General features: G+C 45.9%; 1 protein-coding gene across 1 annotated transcript in view; it reads left to right on the top strand.

Annotated features, from left to right (window-relative positions):
* POLR2B (RNA polymerase II subunit B) overlaps positions 1-24,776 on the top strand; it is a 406,055-nt gene that overhangs the window by 361,684 nt on the left and 19,595 nt on the right. Inside the window, exons 18-19 of the mRNA XM_063915211.1 lie at positions 3,463-3,557; positions 9,406-9,656. Coding sequence (XP_063771281.1) covers positions 3,463-3,557; positions 9,406-9,656 — 346 coding nt within the window. The remainder of the gene's footprint in view (positions 1-3,462; positions 3,558-9,405; positions 9,657-24,776) is intronic.

The raw sequence follows: 24,776 nt of genomic DNA, 5'->3' as shown, positions 1-24,776 counted from the left end.
TAGCCGTTTGGTCTGACCTCATGGCGGTCATGACGGCCCTACTCCGCCATCAGCGTATCATGATCCTTCCTGCCGTATCTTGACGACATGTTAACCCTGGCAAATTCTCCAGAGGTTCAATTCCTGCAAGCCCACGGGTGGCTCATCAACTGGATTAATCTTCCCTGGTCCCTGCTCAGAGCATGGTGGACCTGGGAGCACTGTTGGACACCTACAACCAGCAGCAATTTTTGTCTCCGGAAAAGATCCTGAAACTTCAGGACAAGATAAGATGCTTCCTCTCTTGCCCACGTGTGTCGATACACACGGCGATGCAGGTACTAGGCCTCATGGTGTCGGCTTTCGACATGGTGGAGTACGCTCAATTTCATTCCTGCCCTCTACAGAGGTTAATTCTCTCCAAGTGGGATGGCCTGCCTCACTGGATCAGGTCTCACACGATATCCTTGACTCCGGAGGTCCGTCTGTCACTGACTTGGTGGCTGCAGGACCAAAAACTGAGTAGGGGTCGTCCATTCTGGATCTCCAACTGGGTCTTTTTGACGACGAACGTCAGTCTGCGAGGTTGGGGCGCGGTGTTAGAGCAACACTCTTTTCAGGGTTGGTGGAGCAGGGAGGAATCTCTCCTCCCGATAAACATTCTGAAATTGCGGGCAGTGTTCAATGCCTTGACACTGGCCCTGCCTCTGGTACAGAACAGGCCTGTTCAAGTACAGTCGGACAACGCCACCACGATGGCGTACATAAATCAAAAAGGCAGCACCCGAAGCCGCAAAGCCATGATGGAAGTGTCAAAGATTCTTTGTTGGGCGGAACGCCATCTGCCAGCCCTATCGGCAGTGTTTATTCCAGGGATCCTGAACTGGGAAGCGTACTTCCTCAGTCGTCAGGACGTACATGCCGGAAAGTGGAGCCTTCAGCCGGAGGTCTTTAAACTCCTAGTGGAACAGTGGGGTCTGCCAGATGGTAGACCTGATGGCGTCTTGACACAATCACAAGGTTACGGTCTTTGGAGCAAGGACAAGGGATCCTCAAGCAGCGTTCGTGGACGCATTGGCAATTCCATGGAACTTTCGACTGCCGTACGTGTTCCCTCCGGTGTCACTCCTGCCCAGGGTGATAAGGAAGTTCAAGCAAGAAGGAGGAATACTACTTCTCGTCGCTCCGGCGTGGCCCAGACGGCATTGGTTCTCAGACCTACGGGGTCTATCAGTAGAGCGTCCTCTTCTGCTTCCGCAGGGCCCTTGTGTCTAACAGGATTTGGCCCGGCTGACTTTCACGGCATGGCTCTTGAAGCTTCCGTACTGAGGACCAAAGGGTTTTCTGAGGTGGTCATTCAAACTATATTGAAGGCCCGTAAACCGGCTTCTTTTCGGATTTATCATAGAGTCTGGAATTCTTACTTCACCTGGTGTGCGACTAACAATTATGATGCATGCAAGTTCAGTACTGCCAAGCTTTTGGCTTTCCTGCAACAGGGCCTGGACTTAGTCCTTCGTCTGGCCTCCCTCAAGGTTCATATTTCTGCCTTGTCGATATGGTTTCAGAGAAAAATTGTGACTCTGCCTGATGTTCATACATTCACTCAGGGTGTTTTGCGGATTCAACCTCCCCATGTCCTGCCTGTGGCTCCTTGGGATTTGTCTGTTTTTCTGGATGCCTTACAAGAGTCTCCGTTTGAACCTCTTGAGTCTGTGGACCTTAAGTGGCTTACTCGTAAGGTCTTGTTCTTGCTGGCTATTGCATCTGCTAGACGGGTTTCAGACTTTGGTGCCTTGTCCTGTCTGTCACCCTTGCTGCCTAAGGTGGTGTCATCTTTCCACCTTAATCAAGAGATTGTGGTTCCGGCCTTTACCTCTCCAGGTTTATCCTCCAAAGAGCGGTCTTTGGATATGGTATGGGCTCTCCGTATTTATGTGAAGAGGACAGCTTCTCTTAGGAGATCTTATTCCCTCTTTGTCCTTTTTGGCCAGATAGATTAGAATGGTGATTACACAAACTTACGTACAGGCTGGCCTTCCAGCTCCTGCTACCATCAAAGCCCATTCTACTCGGTCGGTTGGACCTTCTTGGGCGGCCCGCCATGGTGCGACGCTTGAACAATTGTGCAAGGCGGCTACGTGGTCCTCAGTGAACATGTTCATAAGGTTCTATGCCTTCGATACTTCCGCCTCCCAGGATGCCTCCTTTGGACGCCGGGTTCTTGTGCCCTCTACAGTGCATTCTCTCCCATGACAAACTGCTTTAGGACATCCCCGATGTTATCCCTGTGGAACCCCAGTGTACCCCGCTGCAAAAATGGAGATTTATGGTACTTACTTTGTTAAATCTCTTTCTGCGAGGTACACTGGGTTCCACAGGGCGCCCACTCTGACGCACTTAGCTTCTTTGGGTTTGTATGGCATTAGCCACTGATACACCACATTCTCATGACAGGAGAAGGTATGTGGCTACTAACTGTTGTCGTCTTTTACCTGCTACTGCATTGGACTGGTTAACAAAACTGAGCTCCTGTGCACGGAGGCGGGGTTATAGAGGAGGCGGTGCTGTGCATCTTGGGAACAGTCAAAGCTTTTAGCCTGTTTGTGCCTCGGATCAAGATCTAACTCTACACCCCGATGTTATCCCTGTGGAACCCAGTGTACCTTGCAGAAAGAGATTTAACAAAGATAAGTTCTTACCATAAATCTTCTTTTTTGTCTTACCTGTAAAATCCTTTTTTCTGATGCTGTGGTATACACTGGGCATCTGTACTCGCGCTTCTACCTAATGTGGGGTTTCTTGGTTCCGGCACTCCGTGCCATGTTAGTCTGTGTGCCTGGCCATGTGTGTGTGCTAGTTATTTCTTCTCTCCTCTTCCTGTTTCTTAGTCAATCTTGTCCACAGGTGGCAGTTGTGGTATAGGGAAGGGGGGGGGGGAGGAGCCTCAGCTGCACTCACTCAATATTGTTAACTCATTGGTGCCCGGGTCTCCTGCGCTCATCATACTCCACAGTCCCAGGGTCCATCGTGCCTTCAGAAACAAGGATTTTACATGTAAGACAAAATCCTATTATGTGTGTGCTACTGAGTCCCTGAATCTGTACACAAAGTGCTACAATGTAGCAGCCACAGCTTTCTTCCAGTACAAGTTCTGTTCCGCTCCATCTATAGTTTGTCACACAATATAGAAGTGTTGTATATCAGATTAATAAGCAGTCTTCTCGTGTATCCTAGACTCAGCACATTGTCAATAATAATACACATTTTTTGTAAAAACAAATGCAAAAGGACGCCCGACGCTAGAAATTCTCACTCAAGCTGGTGTGGCAAGAGGGGCTGTTTGGTGTGACTGCAGCAAAGATGTATAAGGACACATCTGTACTGTAGACTTTTTCTTGTGGAACATAAGTCATGCTTTAAAATGTGTCTTCAACTCTATTATTTAAATGTAATAATCCAAATCTAACTGTTTGTTTGTAGGTCTGTGTTCTATCGTTCTTACAAAGAACAGGAGTCCAAGAAAGGTTTTGATCAAGAAGAAGTTTTTGAGAAACCTACCCGTGAGACATGCCAGGGTAAGAAATTTGCAAAAGCAAAATCATTCTAGTAGTCAACCTAATCACTCTAGTAGTCAACCTTTTCATGTGTCTCTAATGAAAAGGTTGATTTCTTCTTCGGGGGCTCCACAGGGTTAACCTTGGGGTATGATCTAGTGGAGACCAGGACTTGCACCGAACAGTAAAGCCTTGTGAGGCTCCCAAGATACAGTGGGCTCCTCTGCCTTCATACCCCACCCCCATGCTCAGCCACATCAGTTTTATTCTGGTGCCAGCATGGAGCCGGTCACACTGAACAAGGGTTGCATGCTGCAGGCCAAGCTTTAATTTTTTTTCTTTTGAATTTTTTAAATTCAATCAGTGTCTGGCAGTCCAACTGGAAGCCAGCGCAGATGCTCCAACACCCCCACCGGGCCGTGACGCCACAACTGGGTGTGTGATTTCGGCGTGACCCCTGGCACTACCTTCACTAGCAGAGTTGCAGGGACACCCTGGACTGCAACCGGATCACTGGGGGACAGATAAGGTGCGTTCTCGCTTGCTGGACCCGCGTATTGCACAGTCCATTTACCGCTGACCTGGGGAGAGGGTCAGCGGCGCTGAGGTGCTCCAAGTGTTCTTGTGGCCGCACTAGCCGACCAGGGTTGTAATGTATTTTGTCGCTGGGGACACAGACAGGCCAGGAGAACCAGTAGTCACATTTAGCAGAGGAGAGGTCAGCGGTTCCCCAGCTGTCCCTCCCCCAGCCCAGGGCGCCATTCTACAGCGGTCTTCCTGCCCATGGCTACTCCTCCTTCATGGCTGGGCAGCCTTCATTAGTGCTCTGCTGATCTCCAGGAGCAGTGTGCATAATCTCTCTGTATACCTCTACCACATAGCAGGTTATACAAGCGCTGCATCCTACCAAGTCTCTTCTATAGAGCAGGGTAGTTGATATCAGTGCCCATTGCAGTTACATTGTTATTCTGCATTGTATGTGACTTATGCTAGTACTGGTGCATGCTTTCAATCTCTCTCTCTGTCTGATATTGCTGTCCCTGTTTCTCTCTAACTAACCCTTGAAAACTGGTGTGTTTTGGGTTACATTTACCACACAGTACTGTATATTGTAATTGGTGTGCACACTTTGTCACATACTATACTTATCTCTAAATAAATATTGACATCAGGCGCAAACATCAGGAATTATAGTTATTAAAAATATATGCGAATCAATAAATATATATATATATATTTATTTATTTAGTTGTATAGAAAACCTCTGGATTTATAATATTTTTATATAAAACCTCTGGATATATTATTTACTGATTAGTGCAATAGGTTTGCAGCTCCCATTAAAAATATCTGTTACATGCTGCACATTGCCATTAGTGTGTGTGAGTACACAGTAATTCTGCTATGCTTAACAAAGCTAAGACCAAGCAGTCAGGGCTTTCTACAATGGTAGCATTTAAGACCTGTTACACAGAGGTTTTACCTCCGGAATTGTCACAGGATGATCAGTGCACAACCTGTTTGGTGCCTCCCAGCAGATCAGCCCCTCCAGCACTAGTACAAGAACCCCCATGGGCATCTTTTGCTACATTGCTAACCCTATTGCTACCCCAGTGGTGGCTTCCCCTATGGGAATACCACAACCACTGCAGTCCCCCTATGGTTATACCACAACCACTGAACCCCTTACTGGATCCCTCTATGGGATTCCCACATTTATTACAGCCTGTGTATCAGGCTATGGCAGCCCCACCCATCCCTACCACATGGTTGGAATCTTTCTCTAGCTCTATACAGAGTTTTGGCTGCTTCCTCGGCTGCTTTTTAAAACATCATGCAGGGTCAAAGTACACTGCCTGCACCCTCTACTAAGCGGCCTGAAAGCAGATTCAGATGCAAAGAAGGCCTTTGAAGCATTGCCATACACAGGCGAACCCTGTTTGGATCAGAACTGGAAAAAATTGTTGAGAAATTGATCACCTCTAAGACAGCCTGTCTGCCTTCAGCATCGTCAGCGTGACCTAGGACTTCATTCTTTTAATATTTTTATCAGCAAGGCAAGGCCAAAGGTCAGACATTCTCGAGAGGATCTTGCACAGTCAAGACTCCCAAACCCAAGACCAAACAGGCTTGGGCTGCCAGACGTCCAACTACCAAGCCAGTGGACAAACCCTCTGCCTGACATGGCGCGCCTCCCCCTTGGGGACCCCAGGGTTGGAGGCGAACTTCTTAAATTCACCCACACATGCCGTCAAGTGACCACTAACACCTGGGTCCTAGAAGTAGTTTCTCATGGGTACACTATTTCCTTCCTGAAGCATCCCCCAGACAATATTTCCCCACTACTATGTCACTGGACCTCATACAATTTCACTGCACGATACACTGCACAATACGTTATACTGCACATTACATTGCACTGTACACTGGAGTCATACAATCCCTCCTGCAGTCGGGGGTCATCATCCCTGTTCCACAGTCTCAGCAGGTCAGGGATTCTATTCTACCCTCTTTTTGGTTGAGAAACCAAATGGATCATACCGTCCAATTCTGAATCTCAAATTGCTGAACAATTACCTCAAGGTCACCAGGTTCCGGATGGAAACCCTACGGTCCATTGTACTAGCTATGCGACCTGGAGACTGTATGGTCTCCCTAGATATTTAGGATGCGTACCTCCATGTATCCTGTAGCACCCTGTCATTAACGATATCGTCGCTTTGCTGTTCGTTAACAACATTTCCAATTCCAGAACCTTCCCTTCGGACTGTCTGCAGCCCCCAGGGTGTTCATCAATCTCATGGCAGTGATGGTAGCTCTTCGAAAATTGGGAATTCGGATATTGCCTTAACTGGACAAACAGCTTCTACTGGCACAGTCTCCAATGGTGCTGGAAAGTCACCTGCAGCAAACGGTGGCCTTCCTTCAGTACCTCAATCCCTTCGGACATTTCTGTTGTGGTTACACACGGCCAATTTAGACCAGGGCCAACTGTTCTGGATCCCACACTGGATACTCCTCAAAACGTACGCCAGTCTCAGGGAATGGGGTGTTGTCACAGGCAGTCACTCCTTTCAGGGTTGCTGGTCTCTGACGGAAAGGGATCTCCCGATCAACTTCCTGGAACTACGAGCTGTGTACAGGACACTTCTAATGGCCCATGCCTTACTACAGTGTTTTACGGTACAAATACAGTTGGACAAAGCCACGGCCGTGGCATATATAAACAGTCAGGGTGACAGTGTGGCAGCGATGCAGGGGGTAACACGGATTCTTACCTGGGCAAAACTCCACCTTCCAGCTATATCCGCAATCTTCATTCCAGGAGTCCTCAACTGGGAAGCAGTCGTCCTCAGTCGACAGGACATTCACGCAAGGAAAATGGTTAATACGCCCAGAGGTCTTTCAGATTCTGGTCCGCAAATGGGGACTTCCAGATGTCGATATCATTGCCTCCAGACACAACCACAAGGTTCCGGTGTATGGAGCCAAGACAAGAGATCCAGGAGCGAGCTTCGTGGATGCTCTCGCAGTGCCCTGGGCCTTCCATCTGGCCTATCTCTCCCCTCAAGTGTCTTTCCTTCCCAGAGTACTGCAAAAATTCAAAGAGGATGGAGGCACACTCATACTGATGGCCCAGGCGCCGTTGATTCACAGATCTCTCCATTAATGAGCCCTTCTCTCTGCCTCTTCATCCAGACCTGCTCTCCCAAGGACCCTGCCTCCATCCCGTCCTATCTCGCCTGTCTTTGACGGCATGGCTCTAGAGACATCCCTCCTAAGAGTAAAAAGGTTTCTCCAGTGCGGTCATTCAAACTATGCTTCAGGCTCGAAAAACAGTCTAAGCTTGCATTAATTACCGGATCTGACACTTCAGCTTCCAGTGACTACGACCCTAAGGTTCTCCGGATCCCTAGGTTATCGGCTTTCCTGCAGGCAGGCCTTGCTATGGGTCTTCGTGTGGATTCTTTCAAGGTCCAGGTCTCAGATTTGTCCATCTGGTTCCAGAAGAGGCTGGCTCCCCTACCGGATGTGCATACCTTCCTTCAGGGATCCTTCGGATACAGCCTCCTTTTGTCAATCCAATAGCTCCTTGGGACCTGCACAATCCATTTGAACCTCTGGAGACGGTTAACATCAAATGTCTCACTGCAAAGACTTTCTGCTAGCTATTGGCTCAGTCTGTAGAGTCTCTGACTTGGGAGCTCTCATGTTGCTCTAAGTTTCTGATATTCCACCTGGACTGTGCGGTCCTTCAGACTAAAAGTGGATATCTACCTAAGGTATTCTAAATTTCATATCAACGAACCAATTGTGGTACCGGCCTTCCAGGAACCTGATCTCTCACCGGAAGAAGCTTCGTTGGATGTGGTCTGGGCTCTTAGGATCTACGTGGACTGAACTAGTTCTGTTAGAAAAACGGATCCCTTATTCATTCTCTATGGATTCCATAAGCGGGTCTGGCCAGCCAGTAAACAAACATTTGCTTTGCATGACTGTCTCACAGGCTTACGCACAGGCTGATCTGCCTGTTCAGAGTACAGTATCTGCTCATTCTACTCGCTCAGTGGGTCTTTCATGGGCAGCACGTCGCGGAGCATCTGCTGAGCAGTGATGCATGGCTGCTACGTGGTCTTTTGCCCACAATGTTTCTTAGGTTCTATGCATTTGATACGTTTGGCTCTCAGGATGCAACCTTTGACCACCAAGTCCTCCTTTCAGTTTAGGAGCGTTCCCTCCCTATAACAACTGCTTTGGGACATCTTAAGGTTAACCCAGTGGAGACCATGGACCACAAAGAGGAAAAGAAAGAGTTATGGTAAAACTTAACTTTAACTCACTCTCTTCGTGGTCCATTGGATCCACAGGGCACCCACCCTGATGCACCATGCTTGAATGGGTTGCTTTTACAGACACCAGTTCCCTTCTCTTTTCTATGAGAGTATGATTTCTGTGTGTACCATACTTCTCTCCTTTCTCCATCTCCTGCTTTGGGCTTGTTAACGAAAACTGATGTGCCCGAGCATGGAGGCGGGGTATGAAGGCAGTGGAGCCCACTGCATTTTGAGAGCCTCACTAAGCTTTATTGTTCGGTGCCAGTCCTGGTCTTCACCAGATCATACCCCAATGAAGGAAAGTTTTACCATACCACTTTTTTTTTTTTTTTCTGTTTTGATAATACCAAAAGTCTGAAGTTAAGGAAACCTGCCAATAGAGTGTGCTTCTTGCATATATTTTTATATCCTGGCACTCCTGAAAGGAACATACAGTTTACATGAGGCATATAATCAAATAAACTAATAAATGCTGCTACTAAGCACAACCTTAACTGCTGACATGGGTTTACAGTTCTGATTGAACTGGTGGCAGGGTGGCTATCGGCAGACTTTGCAACTATGCATACCCAACAAAAGTGAAAAGACCTTAAGGGCTGTCCCTAACCGCATGGGTATAGAAGTGATGAGTGTGGCTCAGCAGCTGGGGTTGAGACAAAGCACTGGTAAGCTTTAGGAGTAGTTAATTTGTACTTGTACTCATAAATGGTTTTCTTTTTGTCTTTTGTTTCTTAATAAAGTGTTCATTGCTCATTTGCTATATGCATAGGTGATTTATTTAATCCATTTCAACGTCCTGGGAAAGCAAGAGGCATAAGGCTGCCCTATGGTCAGACTCGCAGGACCAAGAGCTAAATATTTTCCTGGTATCTTCATGGCTTCTAGTTGGCTAGATTGTGTTAAATAATAAAGTAAAATCTTTAAGGAGTTTTTACATAAGATTACATTTGTGTGTTTTCTGTCTCACACGGGTGCACCATGCAAGTCTTCAGGGTTCAATATACATTACCTTTTGCTTTTGGTCTCTTTTGTAGGCATGAGGCACGCAATCTATGATAAGTTGGACGATGATGGTTTGATCGCACCTGGAGTTAGAGTTTCTGGGGATGATGTAATCATCGGCAAAACCGTAACATTGCCTGAAAATGAGGATGAGTTGGAAAGTACAAATCGACGTTACACTAAAAGAGACTGTAGTACTTTTCTGCGCACAAGTGAAACTGGTATTGTGGACCAGGTCATGGTAACCCTTAATCAGGAAGGTTACAAATTTTGTAAGATCAGGGTAAGTATATATTGTCATAGTTATAAACTGCTTTTGCTTCTCATTATTGCTTTATTGTGCATATAAAGAGAATCAATATGGCTATTGCGCTAATTACAGCTTATTGATGCCAAGTACTTAATTAGAGCTGAGTTGACATGCACATCCTTTTTGTTAAAAATCAGAATGTCACTGTCAATAATGTTCTCATAGAAAATTCTTTGCGCAGATAAAATTCCAAACACAATGAATTTATAAAAATGTATTGAAAAAAACTCATACACACACACATAGATAGATAGATAGATAGATAGATAGATAGATAGATAGATAGATAGATAGATATATATATACCAACAAATAGAAAACCACAAAAATATAGAAACAGAAAGTTCAGCACTCACCAAAATGAGCTCACTTATCCTCACACCATCAATGAATAAATGATGGGGGTTTAGTTAGTGAATTGGCCAATGCACGGAAGCCTGCATACCGCTCGCCAAGGTACCCCACCTTTCTAAATTTTTGAGTAGGCCATGGGCTACATGCACCCCACCCTATTAGTGGCGAGTGTGGATACTGCACCCCGCTTCTGGGGTGGCGAGTGCTGTGGTTTTCTATTTGTTGGTATATTTCAGGGTTAATCCGTGGTTAACTCATTAACTGTGGCCACAAACTTTGTTCATGCACCCCAGTTATCTTAAACCTGTGTCAGCTGCCCTTTAGTAATTTATCAGCCAGTGTCAGGTGACTAGTGTACCTTTTTAAAAGCCATGCAGTTCATGGCAGGTACACCTTACACCAAGTGGGCATATTTGCAGTTATATTATGTGATACAGTTGCCAGGTTTTAATTTTTATGATTTTGTGATAGTGTAGGACCTGCATGAAGGTGGGGTACCTTGGCGAGCGGTATGCAGGCTTCCGTGCATTGGCCAATTCACTAACTAAACCCCCATCATTTATTCATTGATGTTGTGAGGATAAGTGAGCTCATTTTGGTGAGTGCTGAACTTTTTGTTTCTATATATATATATATATATATATATATATATATATATATATATATATATGTATGTATATGTGTGTGTGTGTGTGTGTGTGTGTGTGTGTATGTATATATATATATATATATATATATATATATATATATATATACAGATCCTCAATGGCACAGCACTCCAGACGGCTTGTCAGAACAAATAATACACGGCAATTTGATCAGCAACGTTTCAATGTATTACACATTGTCCTCAGGCTTACAAATAAACATAAAACATACTTACATATATAGAGACCTCACCAGGTGTGCAACGCCGTTGATCCGGAAACGGGACAGGAAACCCGCCCAGCGGCATGTCCGTCAGTGATGACGTCATCCATGTGCTCCCCATCACCATGACAACCTTATACACTATGCTTTAAACAACAGATTCTGTAGTGCAAATGGTTCTGTAATGTATAGAGCAAAAACCGTCACATATCAAAATTACTAATTAAGGAACCAGCATGCTTATGATTGTAATCTGAACCCAACAGCCAGCATATGCACTTTCACAAGGTTATATTTATCTATCTAAAATGACTCAAGCTCAAATATTCATTTAAGCCTCTAGGTGACACAGTATCCAACCGTTGGATCCACTGTGCCTCCCTCTGCAGTAATTTTAATCCCCGATTACCTCCTCTCAAGGAGGGCACAATGTGATCAATCATACGGTAGCGGACTGTCGTCAGTGGGTGGCGAGCGATACTAAAGTGCCGTGCAACCGGTTGCTCACTTTTACCTGTATTGATCGCTGCCTTAATGGCCGACCTGTGAGCTGCCATACGTTCTTTGAAGGTGCTCTCTGTCTTTCCAATATATGACAGCCCACAGGGGCAGATCAATTGGTACACCACAAAACGAGACCCACATGTTAGACGGTGTTGAATTTGATATGTCTTCCCTGTGTGTGGGTGTTGAAATTTGTCTCCTGCTATCAAGAACTGGCATGTAGTGCATGTACATCTATAGCACCCTTTTCTCATGCCAAAAAATACTGATTGCGGTATGGGATCAAAGATATCTGTTCTAACTAGAATATCTCGGAGATTCCTAGTTCTTTTATAGCAGGACATAATCCTGGTATCTACCAATTTCAAATCAGGGTCCGTCTGTATGAGCTCCCAATGTTTCTTAACTGAGCTTTTAATGGAATTACTGGCTGAGTTAAATTCCTGCACCCAAGGTATATGGGAGCTTTGTGACCGATTCTTATGGGAGTATAGAAGTTGTTGCCTATCTAGGGCAAGGGCCTTACTTTTAGCTTCCTTTAATAATTTGGGGCAGTAGCCTCGTTCCAAAAATTTTTGTGATATGGTGTCAATCTGCTTGACTGCCAACACAGGGTCTGATGTGATGCGTTTGGCCCTAAGGAATTGGGAATACGGGAGCCCCCGCTTAAGAGGTAAAGGGTGACAGCTTTTAAAGTGTAACAGATTATTTCTATCTGTGGGTTTTGAAAAAAGAGATGTAGTGATTTTCCCTTCACAGATGGTTAACTGTACATCAAGGAATTGAATAGTGTCTGCATCAATGGAATATGTGAGCTTGATAGGGTGTTCTCTACTATTGTGTGCATCTATGATGGCAATAAATGATTCTCTGGTACCCTGCCAGATGACTAGCAGGTCATCTATATACCTGCAAAAGAAAATGACATTCTTTGATATTTCCATATCCGAAAAAAAACAATTCTTCCTCTACGTCAAACATGTAAATGTTAGAGTACGATGGGGCCACATTGGACCCCATCGCACAACCCCGACACTGCAAATAAAATTTGCCGTCGTACAGAAAATAATTTTTGCTGAGTGTCATCTCCAATAAACGCAGACATAAAGTGATATCAGGTCCACTGAAATCTTTTTGATTTTTTAAGAACTTTTCCACCGCTACCAAGCCACCCTCATGGGGGATAGATGTATATAAGCTCTGCACATCTATTGTGCAGAGTAATGTGTTGGCTGGTAGGGTGGGTAAGTTCTCCATGTGTCTCAAAAGTGTACTCGTATCCAGTAGATATCTGGGCATGCGCTGTATATACGGCTGGAATATTTCATCTAAAAAGATGGCTACCGGCTGGAATAATGACCCTCTGGCCGAAATAATTGGTCGCCCAGGAGGTTTGACCAAACTTTTATGGACCTTGGGAGTCGTATATAGAATGGGGACCAATGGATATGAGGGATTCAGCGCATTCCGGACATCTACTGGAATGAGATTAGCTTGTACTGCTGCATCTAAACAATCAGTTAGATCTCTAGAAAATTGAACAGTGGGGTCACTAGTTAGTCGACAGTACGTACAACTATCAGCCAACTGTGACTCAATTTCATATTTATAATCTTTGAGATTTTGCACCACTAGTGCACCCCCTTTGTCAGCAGGTCGAAATATTAAGTCTCTATTTGCAGCCAATTGTGTCGGGCCTCTCGTTGGCCTTTGGTAAGATTATCTCTCACATGGGGTGGTTTGTCCACTACTTGATCACAATCTTGTTCAATCAAACGCATAAAAGTACGTATAGAGGCGTTAGTCGATTGCGGATCAAACGTTGATTTTGGCAGCAGCTTCTTCACTTTATCGGGAACTTCCATAGTTACCGAAGTTAGACTAGGGGTAGCTTTAGGTGGCTGTTTTGCAAAAAACTCCTTTAATTTTAAAGTTCTGTTCAAATTATATTTTTCAATTTTCCATTGTAACTGCTGTGGTTTGGATAGTGGGACAAACGAGAGTCCTTTTGATAGAACCTGCAGTTCCACTTCATTAAATGTATAATCAGAGAGATTGATTATGGAGCTTTCTTCACCTTGGGTGGTTTTGCAGCTCTGCCTCTTCCATTGTTGGCCCCGTCGCGTATAGGCTCGCCATCGTGGTCGCTTCGTTCTTTGGCCCTTGTAGTTGCCCCTAAAGGGACATTCGTCTGTGACGATGAAGCATGTGTATCCGATTCACTTGCAGTTGAATTATACTCAGTGGATGATTCCGGATTTCGTCTATTACCTTGACGACGACGGAAAAATGGTTTTCTTTGGCCATAATGCGGCTGGCTGTCATTCCACCGGTATACATTATTATTTTCATAATCCTGCTCAACCTTACTTTTTTTCTCCGCTTTAAATTTAATCAAATCTCTCTTGTAAGTCTGCAGTTGGTTATTTAATTTTTCATACCATTTTGTCTCTTCATCAGCTTCCATAGCAGGTTTGTATGTGACTTCAATTTCTGCAATTTTCTCTTTCATTAAATTCATCTCTTTTGTGCTTTGTTCAATTATAAGCAACATGAGATCCATAGAGCATCGGTTCATGATGCCTACCCATTTCCTACAAAAGGAAGGATCATGTCGGCCAATCGTTGGCGCATTTCTTATTCTGAGTCCGCGGGGTATCTTTTTAGATCTGTAATACTCGCTGAGGGATAGGCAATGGTAATAAAAGTCAATCTCCTTCCGTTTGTATTTTAACAATCTACGGAAAACATTGTCCAAAGAGCTTGCTTCTGCCTGATCCTGTAGTACCGCGTCATATAATATCCCCTCTGCTTCAGACTCAGAGTACATATGTATTATACCTAATGGACTAACTCTGGGCATAAAGCCACTGGTATTTTCATCCATTGCGGTAGGTGCAGTCATCATGAAGTGCAATTTGGAAAAAAAACAAAAAATGTTGCTTAAAGTGCCAGTGCAAGATAGGGTATAATAGCTGAATGGCAATATAAAATCCCCTTAGTTAAATCGTGCAAAATATACAAAAAAAGTGCAAAGTGTGCACCAATTAAAATTCAGCAATAATCTGCTGAGCCATGGATGCCTGGATGCGGACTGACAAAAATTAGTAAGGGAGCCCTGTAAAGGTAGCTGCACTACTGCCACCGGTGCAGCTAGAATAGATACTACAAAGGTACCGGCTCTCCCATAAACTGTTCCAGTATTGCGCCGGGTGCCCGTGCTGTAAAAAGTAATACACAGATCCTCAATGGCACAGCACTCCAGACGGCTTGTCAGAACAAATAATACACGGCAATTTGATCAGCAACGTTTCAATGTATTACACATTGTCCTCAGGCTTACAAATAAACATAAAACATACTTACATATATAGAGACCTCACCAGGTGTGCAACGCCGTTGATCCGGAAACGGGACAGGAAACCCGCCCAGCGGCGTGTCCGTCAGTGATGACGTCATCCATGTGCTCCCCATCACCATGACAACCTTATACACTATGCTTTAAACAACAGATTCTGTAGTGCAAATGGTTCTGTAATGTATAGAGCAAAAACCGTCACATGTCAAAATTACTAATTAAGGAACCAGCATGCTTATGATTGTAATCTGAACCCAACAGCCAGCATATGCACTTTCACAAGGTTACTGCAGAGGGAGGCACAGTGGATCCAACGGTTGGATACTGTGTCACCTAGAGGCTTAAATGAATATTTGAGCTTGAGTCATTTTAGATAGATAAATATAACCTTGTGAAAGTGCATATGCTGGCTGTTGGGTTCAGATTACAATCATAAGCATGCTGGTTCCTTAATTAGTAATTTTGATATGTGACGGTTTTTGCTCTATACATTACAGAACCATTTGCACTACAGAATCTGTTGTTTAAAGCATAGTGTATAAGGTTGTCATGGTGATGGGGAGCACATGGATGACGTCATCACTGACGGACACGCCGCTGGGCGGGTTTCCTGTCCCGTTTCCGGATCAACGGCGTTGCACACCTGGTGAGGTCTCTATATATGTAAGTATGTTTTATGTTTATTTGTAAGCCTGAGGACAATGTGTAATACATTGAAACGTTGCTGATCAAATTGCCGTGTATTATTTGTTCTGACAAGCCGTCTGGAGTGCTGTGCCATTGAGGATCTGTGTATTACTTTTTACAGCACGGGCACCCGGCGCAATACTGGAACAGTTTATGGGAGAGCCGGTACCTTTGTAGTATATATATATATATATATATATATATATATATATATATATATATATATATATATAGTTCAAATTTGAAAAGCACCCAATGTCCATCCACACGAGAAACACAACTCCTAGTTCTCAGTAGTGGGGACTAATTGTCCACAGTCCATACGCTCATAGATAAAAAAAAAAACAGATGTTTTGTGGAAGCTTACTGGTCCACCGTGACCACAAAGTATCGCATCTCTGGTGGACTGTGTGTGAGCGTCATTTTCACATCCCGGCTTTCTCTCTCCGATGCCGGAGGCAACTGCTTTCCGGCTACAGTCCTCCGGTCTGTCACGGGCCCGTCACCAATTGTGCTGGTGGCAGCAGGTGTTTAGCCGATGTGGCTGGTGTGTCAACACATATGCTGCCACTGGAGGTACTAAGGTAGTGATTCTTCCGGTAAGGTCCACATCTCATGCAGTAAGGGCTGCTCGCCTGTTGGTGAATATGCAGCGGATACCTTCGGACGTCCTCGGACTGCACAGGATGGTAGGAATGATCCCTCTAACGCTTTTCACACCTGAAGGTGCTTTTTCAAAGAGTAATTCCAAGTAATATGTGAAGTCCTTATATACCTATCATCCTTGGGGCTGCTGTGTCCCCATTGGTTGCTGTCAAATATCTTCAGGTGTGCTTCATATGTATAGACATTGGGTGCGTAATTAAATAACATTGGGTGCATATGCCTAATTACATCTGGGTAGCGTCCTATATTCAGCAATCTACTTAAGAAACATTCATATATATATAAGCATTTTTCGTTTGTCAAGAAGAAAAGCTTTAAAATATTAAAATGTATTAAATAAAATAGAAAATAGAAAAAGCATCTGTCCGCCCTCAATCATAATACACAATTACAGCAGTTACAGATAATAGAATATTGTGTGTCTTCCTTTTAGTGCAAAATTAATAATATATGTCCTTGATTCGAACCCTGGATCTCAACCATGCTAAACAGGAGTCTAAACTACTCTCCTATAGAGTTTGTCCAATATTCACGGTTGCACAGGCTGTATCTAGATTGGCCATGTTAACAGATATTGTTCCTTGGTCTTTATTCTAAAAGGTGGCAGATTCTGCAGTGTCTCCTCATTCATTGTGTCTTTACACGCAGAGCAAATTTGCATAGCTGTGAAAGTCCTATATTCCCTTGCTCAGTGTCAAGCTTTTGGTAGTTCAGCTGCATATTATTCTCCCAGTGATATTGTTCCTGTGTTTTATTTGTAGACGATTGTGACAACACAGCCGGCGCGTTGTGTCGCACAGTGGTAAAAGACACACAGTTACTTTCCTACAGTCCTGGTCCTGCCCATGGACTACACTAATTGCTGATCTGTATTTGGCCATATACTAGGCAATAATGTATTATATTGTATGATGTTATTGTTACAGTGTACAGTTATGTTTATCTGCTATATTTGGAAGATGTAGGTTATTTAGTTATACTGTGTTCAATGTAACTGTTAACAGGATAAGTGGAGGCCAGAGCTGTTTAATGTAGTTAAATCAGTCCATTGTAATTTAAGTCCCCTAGCTGTACAATCAGATGTGAGTAAAGGCCAGTACTCACTGGCCGATGTGAGAGAGAGGTGTGCTGAGCGAACCGCTCAGCACACATCTCTCCCGCTGCTCAGCACAGCGCGATGTGTGCTGAGCGTGCAGGGGGGGAGGGGGACGCTCACTTCACCCAGCGGGTGAAGTGAGCGGCCCGCTGCAGGCCAATCTAGCAGCAGCGATAGCGCTATCGCTGTAGGGGGTACACACGGAGCGATCATGCTTAAAATGTAAGCAACTAGTCATATTGCTCAGATTTTAAGCAGCGATCGCTCCGTGAGTACCCCCCTTAAGAGGAGCAGGGTAAACAGTAAACAGGTTGTCTGGGCCTGCAGATAATCTGATCATGTACACCCCATTGTGTGCAGTAACCCAGACACCTCGTCTCCACTCCTCTGTGACACCCTAACTGACCTGCTTGTGTGATGCATAGATGGAGGACAGAGAGAGGGTAAGCTTTTGTAAGGGGGCAGAGAGTGGCAAGAGACTGGCTAAGAAGTAATGTTCTGTCAGGAGTTCCAGGAGGGAATTGTCATGTAGAATTGGATTACAGAAGTGTGCTGTACTGTGTTATAACCGATTCTGTCAATAAACCACGTTGGTTTTTCATCTACCAAGCTTGAGTGATTTGGATCCCGGTATCTTCACAACGGTACTTCTACAAATAAAAGACAGTGGGGTATATGCAATTGTGGTCGAATTCCCGAAATTGTCGAATTTCGGGTCATTTTCGACCAAAAAAAAAAAATTCCCCTATGCAATCCAGTGCTTTCCGACCAAAAAACGGACTTTCAAAATTCGACTTTTTGAAATTCGAATTTTTGCAAATTCGACTTTTCTGCAATGATACAAGTGCTGCAATTCGACCAAAGCATATTCAATTCAAGTTTTGAAATTCGACAGCAGTGCTTTTAGACAGCAAATTCGTCATTTTCAATCCGCCACACTTTGGAGGGTGAAAACAAATAAAAAAATTTTAAACATGTTTTTTTTGGTGTTTTTTTTTTTGGGAATAGCAGATCTATTTATATTATAAGGGATTAGGTACTTTTTTTTTTTTTTTGGGAGGCACAAATATTATTTATATATTTTTTAAAATATTATTTTTTTTATTTTTATTTTTTTTTATGCTGGAAGGGTAAAATCATAAAAAAAAAAGGCGTGGGGTCCCCCCTCCAAAGCATAACCAGCCTCGGGCTCATTGAGCTGGTCCTGGTTCTAAAAATGCGGGGAAAAAATTGACAGGGGATCCCCCGTATTTTTAAAACCAGCACCGGGCTCTGCGCCTGGTGCTGGTGCCAAAAATACGGGGGACAAAAAGAGTAGGGGTCCCCCGTATTTTTAACACCAGCATCGGGCTCCACTAGCTGGACAGATAATGCCACAGCCGGGGGTCACTTTTATGCCGTGCCCTGCGGCCGTGGCATCAAATATCCAACTAGTCACCCCTGGCCGGGGTACCCTGGGGGAGTGGGGACCCCTTCAATCAAGGGGTCCCCCCCCCCCAGCCACCCAAGGGCCAGGGGTGAAGCCCGAGGCTGTCCCCCCCCATCCAATGGGCTGCGGATGGGGGGGCTGATAGCCTTTGTGATAATAAAAAGATATTGTTTTTTCCAATAGTACTACAAGTCCCAGCAAGCCTCCCCCGCAAGCTGGTACTTGGAGAACCACAAGTACCAGCATGCGGGAGAAAAACGGGCCCGCTGGTACCTGTAGTACTACTGGGGAAAAAATACCCAAAGAAAAACAGGACACACACACCGTCGACAGTAAAACTTTATTTCATACGTCGACACACACATACTTACCTATGTTCACACGCCGACATCGGTCCTCTTCTCCATGTAGAATCCACGGATACCTGTAAAGAAAAGTTCAAAATACTCACCTCAACCATGGTCCAGAGATAAATCCACGGACTTGGCAAAATAAGAAAACGCAAATACCCGCACCAAAAACGGACTGAAAGGGGTCCCATGCTGACACATGGGACACCTTTCCACGAATGAGACCTGTCAGTGACAGCTGTCACTGACAGGTCTCTAAGCCAATCAGGAAGCGCAACTTCGTTGCGCTCACCTGATTGGCTGAGCGCTGTCTGCACTGTGACAGCGCATCGCACAGCTCCCTCCATTATATTCAATGGTGGGAACTTAGCGGCTAGCGGTGAGGTCACCCGCCGGTCAGCGGCTGACCGGCGGGTGACCCCACCGCTACCCGCAAAGTTCCCACCATTGAAAGTAATGGAGCGGCTTTGCGATGCGCTGTCACAGTACAGACAGCGGACAGCCAATCAGGTGAGCGCCACGGAAGTAGCGCTTCCTGATTGGCTGAAGGGACGTCAGTGACAGGAGTCACGTGATGTCCCGGCATTCGGGAGAAAGGGGTCTGATGTGAAAACATTGGACCCCTTTCTAGTCCGGTATGGATCGGTGTTCGGTTTGTTTTTTTGCCAAGAACGTGGATTTACCTCTGGACGTGGATGTACCTCTGGACGCTGGAAGGTGAGTATAATTTTTTCACAGGTACCCTCGGATCGTCGGCGACCGTGGCAGTCGGCGTGTCAACATAGGTAAGTATGTGTGTGTCGGCAGTATGTAATAAAGTTGTACAAGTCACGGTGTCTGTGTCCTGTTTTTATTTGGGTATTTTTTTTCCAGTAGTACTACAGGTACCAGCGGGCCCGTTTTTCTCCCGCATGCTGGTACTTGTGGTTCTCCAAGTACCAGCTTGCGGGGGAGGCTTGCTGGGACTTGTAGTACTATTGGAAAAAACAATATCTTTTTATTATCACAAAGGCTATCAGCCCCCCCATCCGCAGCCCATTGGATGGGGGGGGGACAGCCTCGGGCTTCACCCCTGGCCCTTGGGTGGCTGGGGGGGGCCCCTTGATTGAAGGGGTCCCCACTCCCCCAGGGTACCCCGGCCAGGGGTGACTAGTTGGATATTTGATGCCACGGCCGCAGGGCACGGCATAAAAGTGACCCCCGGCTGTGGCATTATCTGTCCAGCTAGTGGAGCCCGATGCTGGTGTTAAAAATACGGGGGACCCCTACTCTTTTTGTCCCCCGTATTTTTGGCACCAGCATCAGGCGCAGAGCCCGGTGCTGGTTTTAAAAATACGGGGGATCCCTGGCCAATTTTTCCCCTGCATTTTTAGAACCAGGACCAGCTCAAAGAGCCCGAGGCTGGTTATGCTTTGGAGGGGGGGACCCCACGCCATTTTTTTTTCGGGTTTTTCACGTTTTTTCCCCGTTTTTTAAAATCGCGGCAAAATCCGCCAAATCGGCCGATTTTCGCCCGCGATTCTGGCGAATCCGTTTTTCATTGAATATGGTGAATCCCGGCAGGCACCTGCCGGGATTCACCTGGCGAATTTGGTCGAATTAAAAAACGGCGATAATTGCCGCGAATTCGACCGCAATTGCATATACCCCAGTGTTGGTAAAGGCAGAGTGGGCAAAATGTAGATTTCATGTCTTTCTAGGAGCCCTGAAGATGTGCATTTATTTACATCAATAGGCTCCCTTTCCCTTTTATGTTTTTACTTATTTTCTAACAAAGGAAAGAATGTACACCAAAACTCAGGTGCCAGCAGTATATGATTTTGGCTCCCTATCCCTTTTATGTTTTTTACTTATTTTCTAACAAAGGAAAGAATGTTAATTGTAATGCCAATGGCTGCTGTATCAGGGGCCATACACCCCTACAGAAAGCCTGTCATTATTTTTACTTTAATTTTTCTCTAGTATCCATAAGGGATATTGGGGAGAACTAGTACGATGGGTATAGACGGGGTCCAAAGGAGCCAGTTCACTTTAAATTTCTTCAACTGGGTGTGCTGGCTCCTCCCTTCTATGCCCCCTCCCACAGGCAGTTTAGAAATAAGTGCCCTCAGGAGAGGATGCACATCTCTGTAGCGCCAGAGAGTTTTGTTAAATTTCATTTAAAACTTTTATTTTTTTCGTTATGCTGTCTGGGCAACAGTATACCTGCACCGTGGGCTTTAGGAGGGGGGAACGGTCACTGGCCTTACGAGGTGCAGAGCCACTTCCCCGCTGCAGGACCACCATCCCGAGGGTCTGTTTGTTCAGCAGGCCGAACACGCCTAACGCTGCCTGAAGGTGACATCAGTGGTGAGTATACACCGGGGGCTCTGCTAGGGGGGGGTCCCTGGTTCCAAAGTGCGGCAGACCACTGGCGTGGTGTATGGTCCCGCTAAGATCCCCGTGTGTAAACTGGCACAAAAATGCAAAACTGAGCACTTGTGTGAGGTTTTAGACTGTTTGGAGTCTTTGCCAGTATAAATAACATGCTTAGCTCCGGCACCATGGGGGGGAGCTTACTCAGAGCGGAGCTTACTTAGAGCGGGACCAGGGTGTTTTTGGCGCCTTCCTCTGCTTACAGAAAGCAGTCAGCAGCACACACTCAGCGCTTCCTACCTCACAGACATGCTGGAAACTGGTAAATGGTGTAGAAAAAGGGGGAGAGCTGCTTGTGTACACTGTCTTGTGTCTACTTATGACTGTATTTGATAGTGTTTACTGTGTATTGCAGAGCTGACAGTCTCACTGGGGCTGTGCTGCTCAGGGTGTGCTGAGGTCCTCTCCTCTGTGTCTTCTCTCACATTCAGTAGGGCAGGCTTGCATTAGTACTGTCTGTGTGTATGTTGTTGTGCTTACTGTAAAATATGAGTAAGCACAAACTGTGCAGGATCTGTCACACCATATTCTCTCCATTATCTAATGACTCTGTCTCCTGTGAGCAATGTAGTCAATTGTCCCAACTTAGTGAAGAGGTTGGGGGGAGAGGGTACAGAGCCCCACTGGTTAGGGTCTCTTAAAACCATGATGTCTGATTTGTCATCTCAACTCACTGCAAATGTGCAGAAAACTCAGCTACTGCAACAAGCTGTGGCAGATTTAGCTACTAGGGCTGATGCACAGCCCCCCCTCTACCATGCAGGTCCCCAGAAGCGTAGTTTACCTGCACTGCTGTCAGAATGATATACCGGATGATGGGGATGACCCCGATCCAGTTAGTGGGGATCCTGATTCTGCCCAGGGTATTGAACCCCTCATTTTGGCTGTAAGGGAGCTATTAAAGCTCCCCCTTGAGGACGCTGCATCACAGGGTGACCATCACAGCAGTCGTTTTTCTTTGTGCAAAATAAACCCAATGTCCCTTTCCCTGATTCTCCAGCGTTAGATGACTTATTCAAAAATTCTAAGTGTCCAAAAAGTTTTTGCGCACTTTCCCTTTTTTTCCCCTGAAGGTAGAAAATTTTGGGAGGAACCCCCTGGGGGAGATATCTCAGTCTCTCGCCTGCCTTGGAAGACGGTACTAACTTTACCGGGCTCCTTTTCCATGAAGGACCCTGGGGATTGGAAGATAGAGACTACCTTAACGTCTATATACACTGCAGCCGGCCTTTTACAAAGACCGGTTATTGCAGGTTGTTGGATGACTCATGCTATTAATTCTTGGGCCATTCAGATTCAGGGGGGGGGGGGGGGGGTCTCTCGGGGGATATGCCCTTAGTTACTATGGTCACCCTATTGAAGCACATTTAGGACACTACACTGGTCCTCTGTGATTCCCTCAAGGAGATGAGGAATATTAATGCTAGGACGTCGGCCATGGCGGTGTCGGCATGCAGGGCCTTGTGACTGCGTCAGTGGCTTGTGGACGCAGAATCCAAATTTAGTGTGGAATCTCTCCCCTTTTTTGGGGAATGGCTTTTTGGGGTTGAGTTGGATACCTGGATTTCCAAGGCTACGGCTGGCAAATACACGTTTCTCCCCTCTGGTGCTCTTATCCGGGATAGTCTGTCCAGTCTTTTCGGGGTCTCAGATTTCGCTCAAAGGCCTCAAATGCGGTCAGGGGCACCAGAGGTAAGTCCAGAAAACCTACAAGCAGTTCTCAGGAACAGTCCACCGGTTCTGTTTCCACTAAGGCCTCAGTATGACTGTGCAACCCACCCCGAGGGGATCTCGAGGTTGGAGCTCGACTGCGTCACTTCACTCGCGTCTGGGAAAATTCCTGCCAAGATGTCTGGGCCAGAGAGCTCGTTTCTCAAGGCTACAAGCTGGAGTTCGATAGTACTCCCCTCCAACGATATTTCAAATCAAGCTTACCAGTTTTGGAGGATATGCAAGTTACGTTGCAACTGGCTATCCAAAAGTTGGTCCAGTCCCACATCATTGTTCCAGTACCACTGCTGCAACGCGGCAAGAGGTTTTACTCAAACCAATTCGTGGTACCCGAAACTGGACGGTTCGGTATGGCCCATTTTGAATCTGAAGTTTTTTAATCCATATTTGAGGGTGTTTAAGTTCAAAATGGAATTCCTGCGAGCAGTGATTGTGAGTCTGGAAGACCGGGAATTTATGGTCTCCTTGGATATCAAGGACGCCTACCTCCATATTCCGATTTGGCCGCCTCATCAGGCGTACCTACGATTTGCCTTACTGGACGATCACTTCCAGTTCCAGGACCTACTCTTCGGTCTGTCTACAGCCCTGAAGGTATTCACGAAGGTGATTGCGGAGATAATGTTACAGCTCCGGGTCCATGGGGTCAATGTGGTCCCCTACCTGGACGATCTTTTGATAAAGGCAAAATCCAGAGAACTTTTGTTGCTCCATATCGACCTCACCATCATCTTCTGTCGGCCCACAGGTGGATCCTCAACTTACAGAAGTCCCATCTGGAGCCCACTCAGAGGCTCCTGTACCTGGGGATGTTGCTGGATACTGTGGCCCAGAAGGTGTTTCTACCAGTGGAAAAAGTGAAAACACTTCAGGAAATGGTCCGCATGGTGCTCCGACCTTCTCGAGTGTCTATCCATTTTTGCATAAGATTATTGGGAAAGATGGTCACCTCCTACGAGGCGATCCAATATGGGAGGTTCCATGCCAGAACGTTTCAGTTGGATCTCCTGAGTAAGTGGTCCGGACAACATCTGCAGATGCACCAGATGATTCGGCTGTCACCTCAGGCCAGGATTTCGCTCCTGTGGTGGCTACAGTCCTCCAATATCCTGGAGGGCAGGAGTTTTGGGATTCAGGATTTGACCCTCCTCACGACGGATGCGGAGCTGTCACCCAAGGGGCGCAGTTCCAGGGCAGGTGGTCGGCCCACAAAAGCCTTCTACCAAACAACATTCTGGAACTTCGGGCAATCTACAATGCTCTACTTCAAGCCTCTCCTCTGCTCCAGGATCATGCAATCCAGGTGCAGTCGGACAACGCCACGGCAGTGGCATACATCAATCGACAAGGAGGGACAAAAATTAGAGCCTGCATGCAAAAGGTGTCAAAGATACTCCTCTTGGCGAAAGGAACTGCAAGAGCCATGTCAGCAATCTTCATTCCTGGTGTAGACAACTGTGAAACGGACTTCCTGAGTCGTCCAGATCTCCACCAAGGGGAGTGGGGAATCCACCATCTGGGTTCCAGCAGATCATCGACCGGTGGGGTTGCCCACAAATAGACATGATGGCTTCTGGTCTCAACAAGAAACTTCCCTGGTATTTCTCGCGGACTAGGGACCCTCAGGCGAGGG

Source organism: Pseudophryne corroboree, chromosome 1 (assembly GCF_028390025.1).
Source record: "Pseudophryne corroboree isolate aPseCor3 chromosome 1, aPseCor3.hap2, whole genome shotgun sequence".
NCBI classification, from domain to species: Eukaryota; Metazoa; Chordata; class Amphibia; order Anura; family Myobatrachidae; genus Pseudophryne; species Pseudophryne corroboree.
This window is presented reverse-complemented; position numbering and strand designations above follow the sequence as displayed.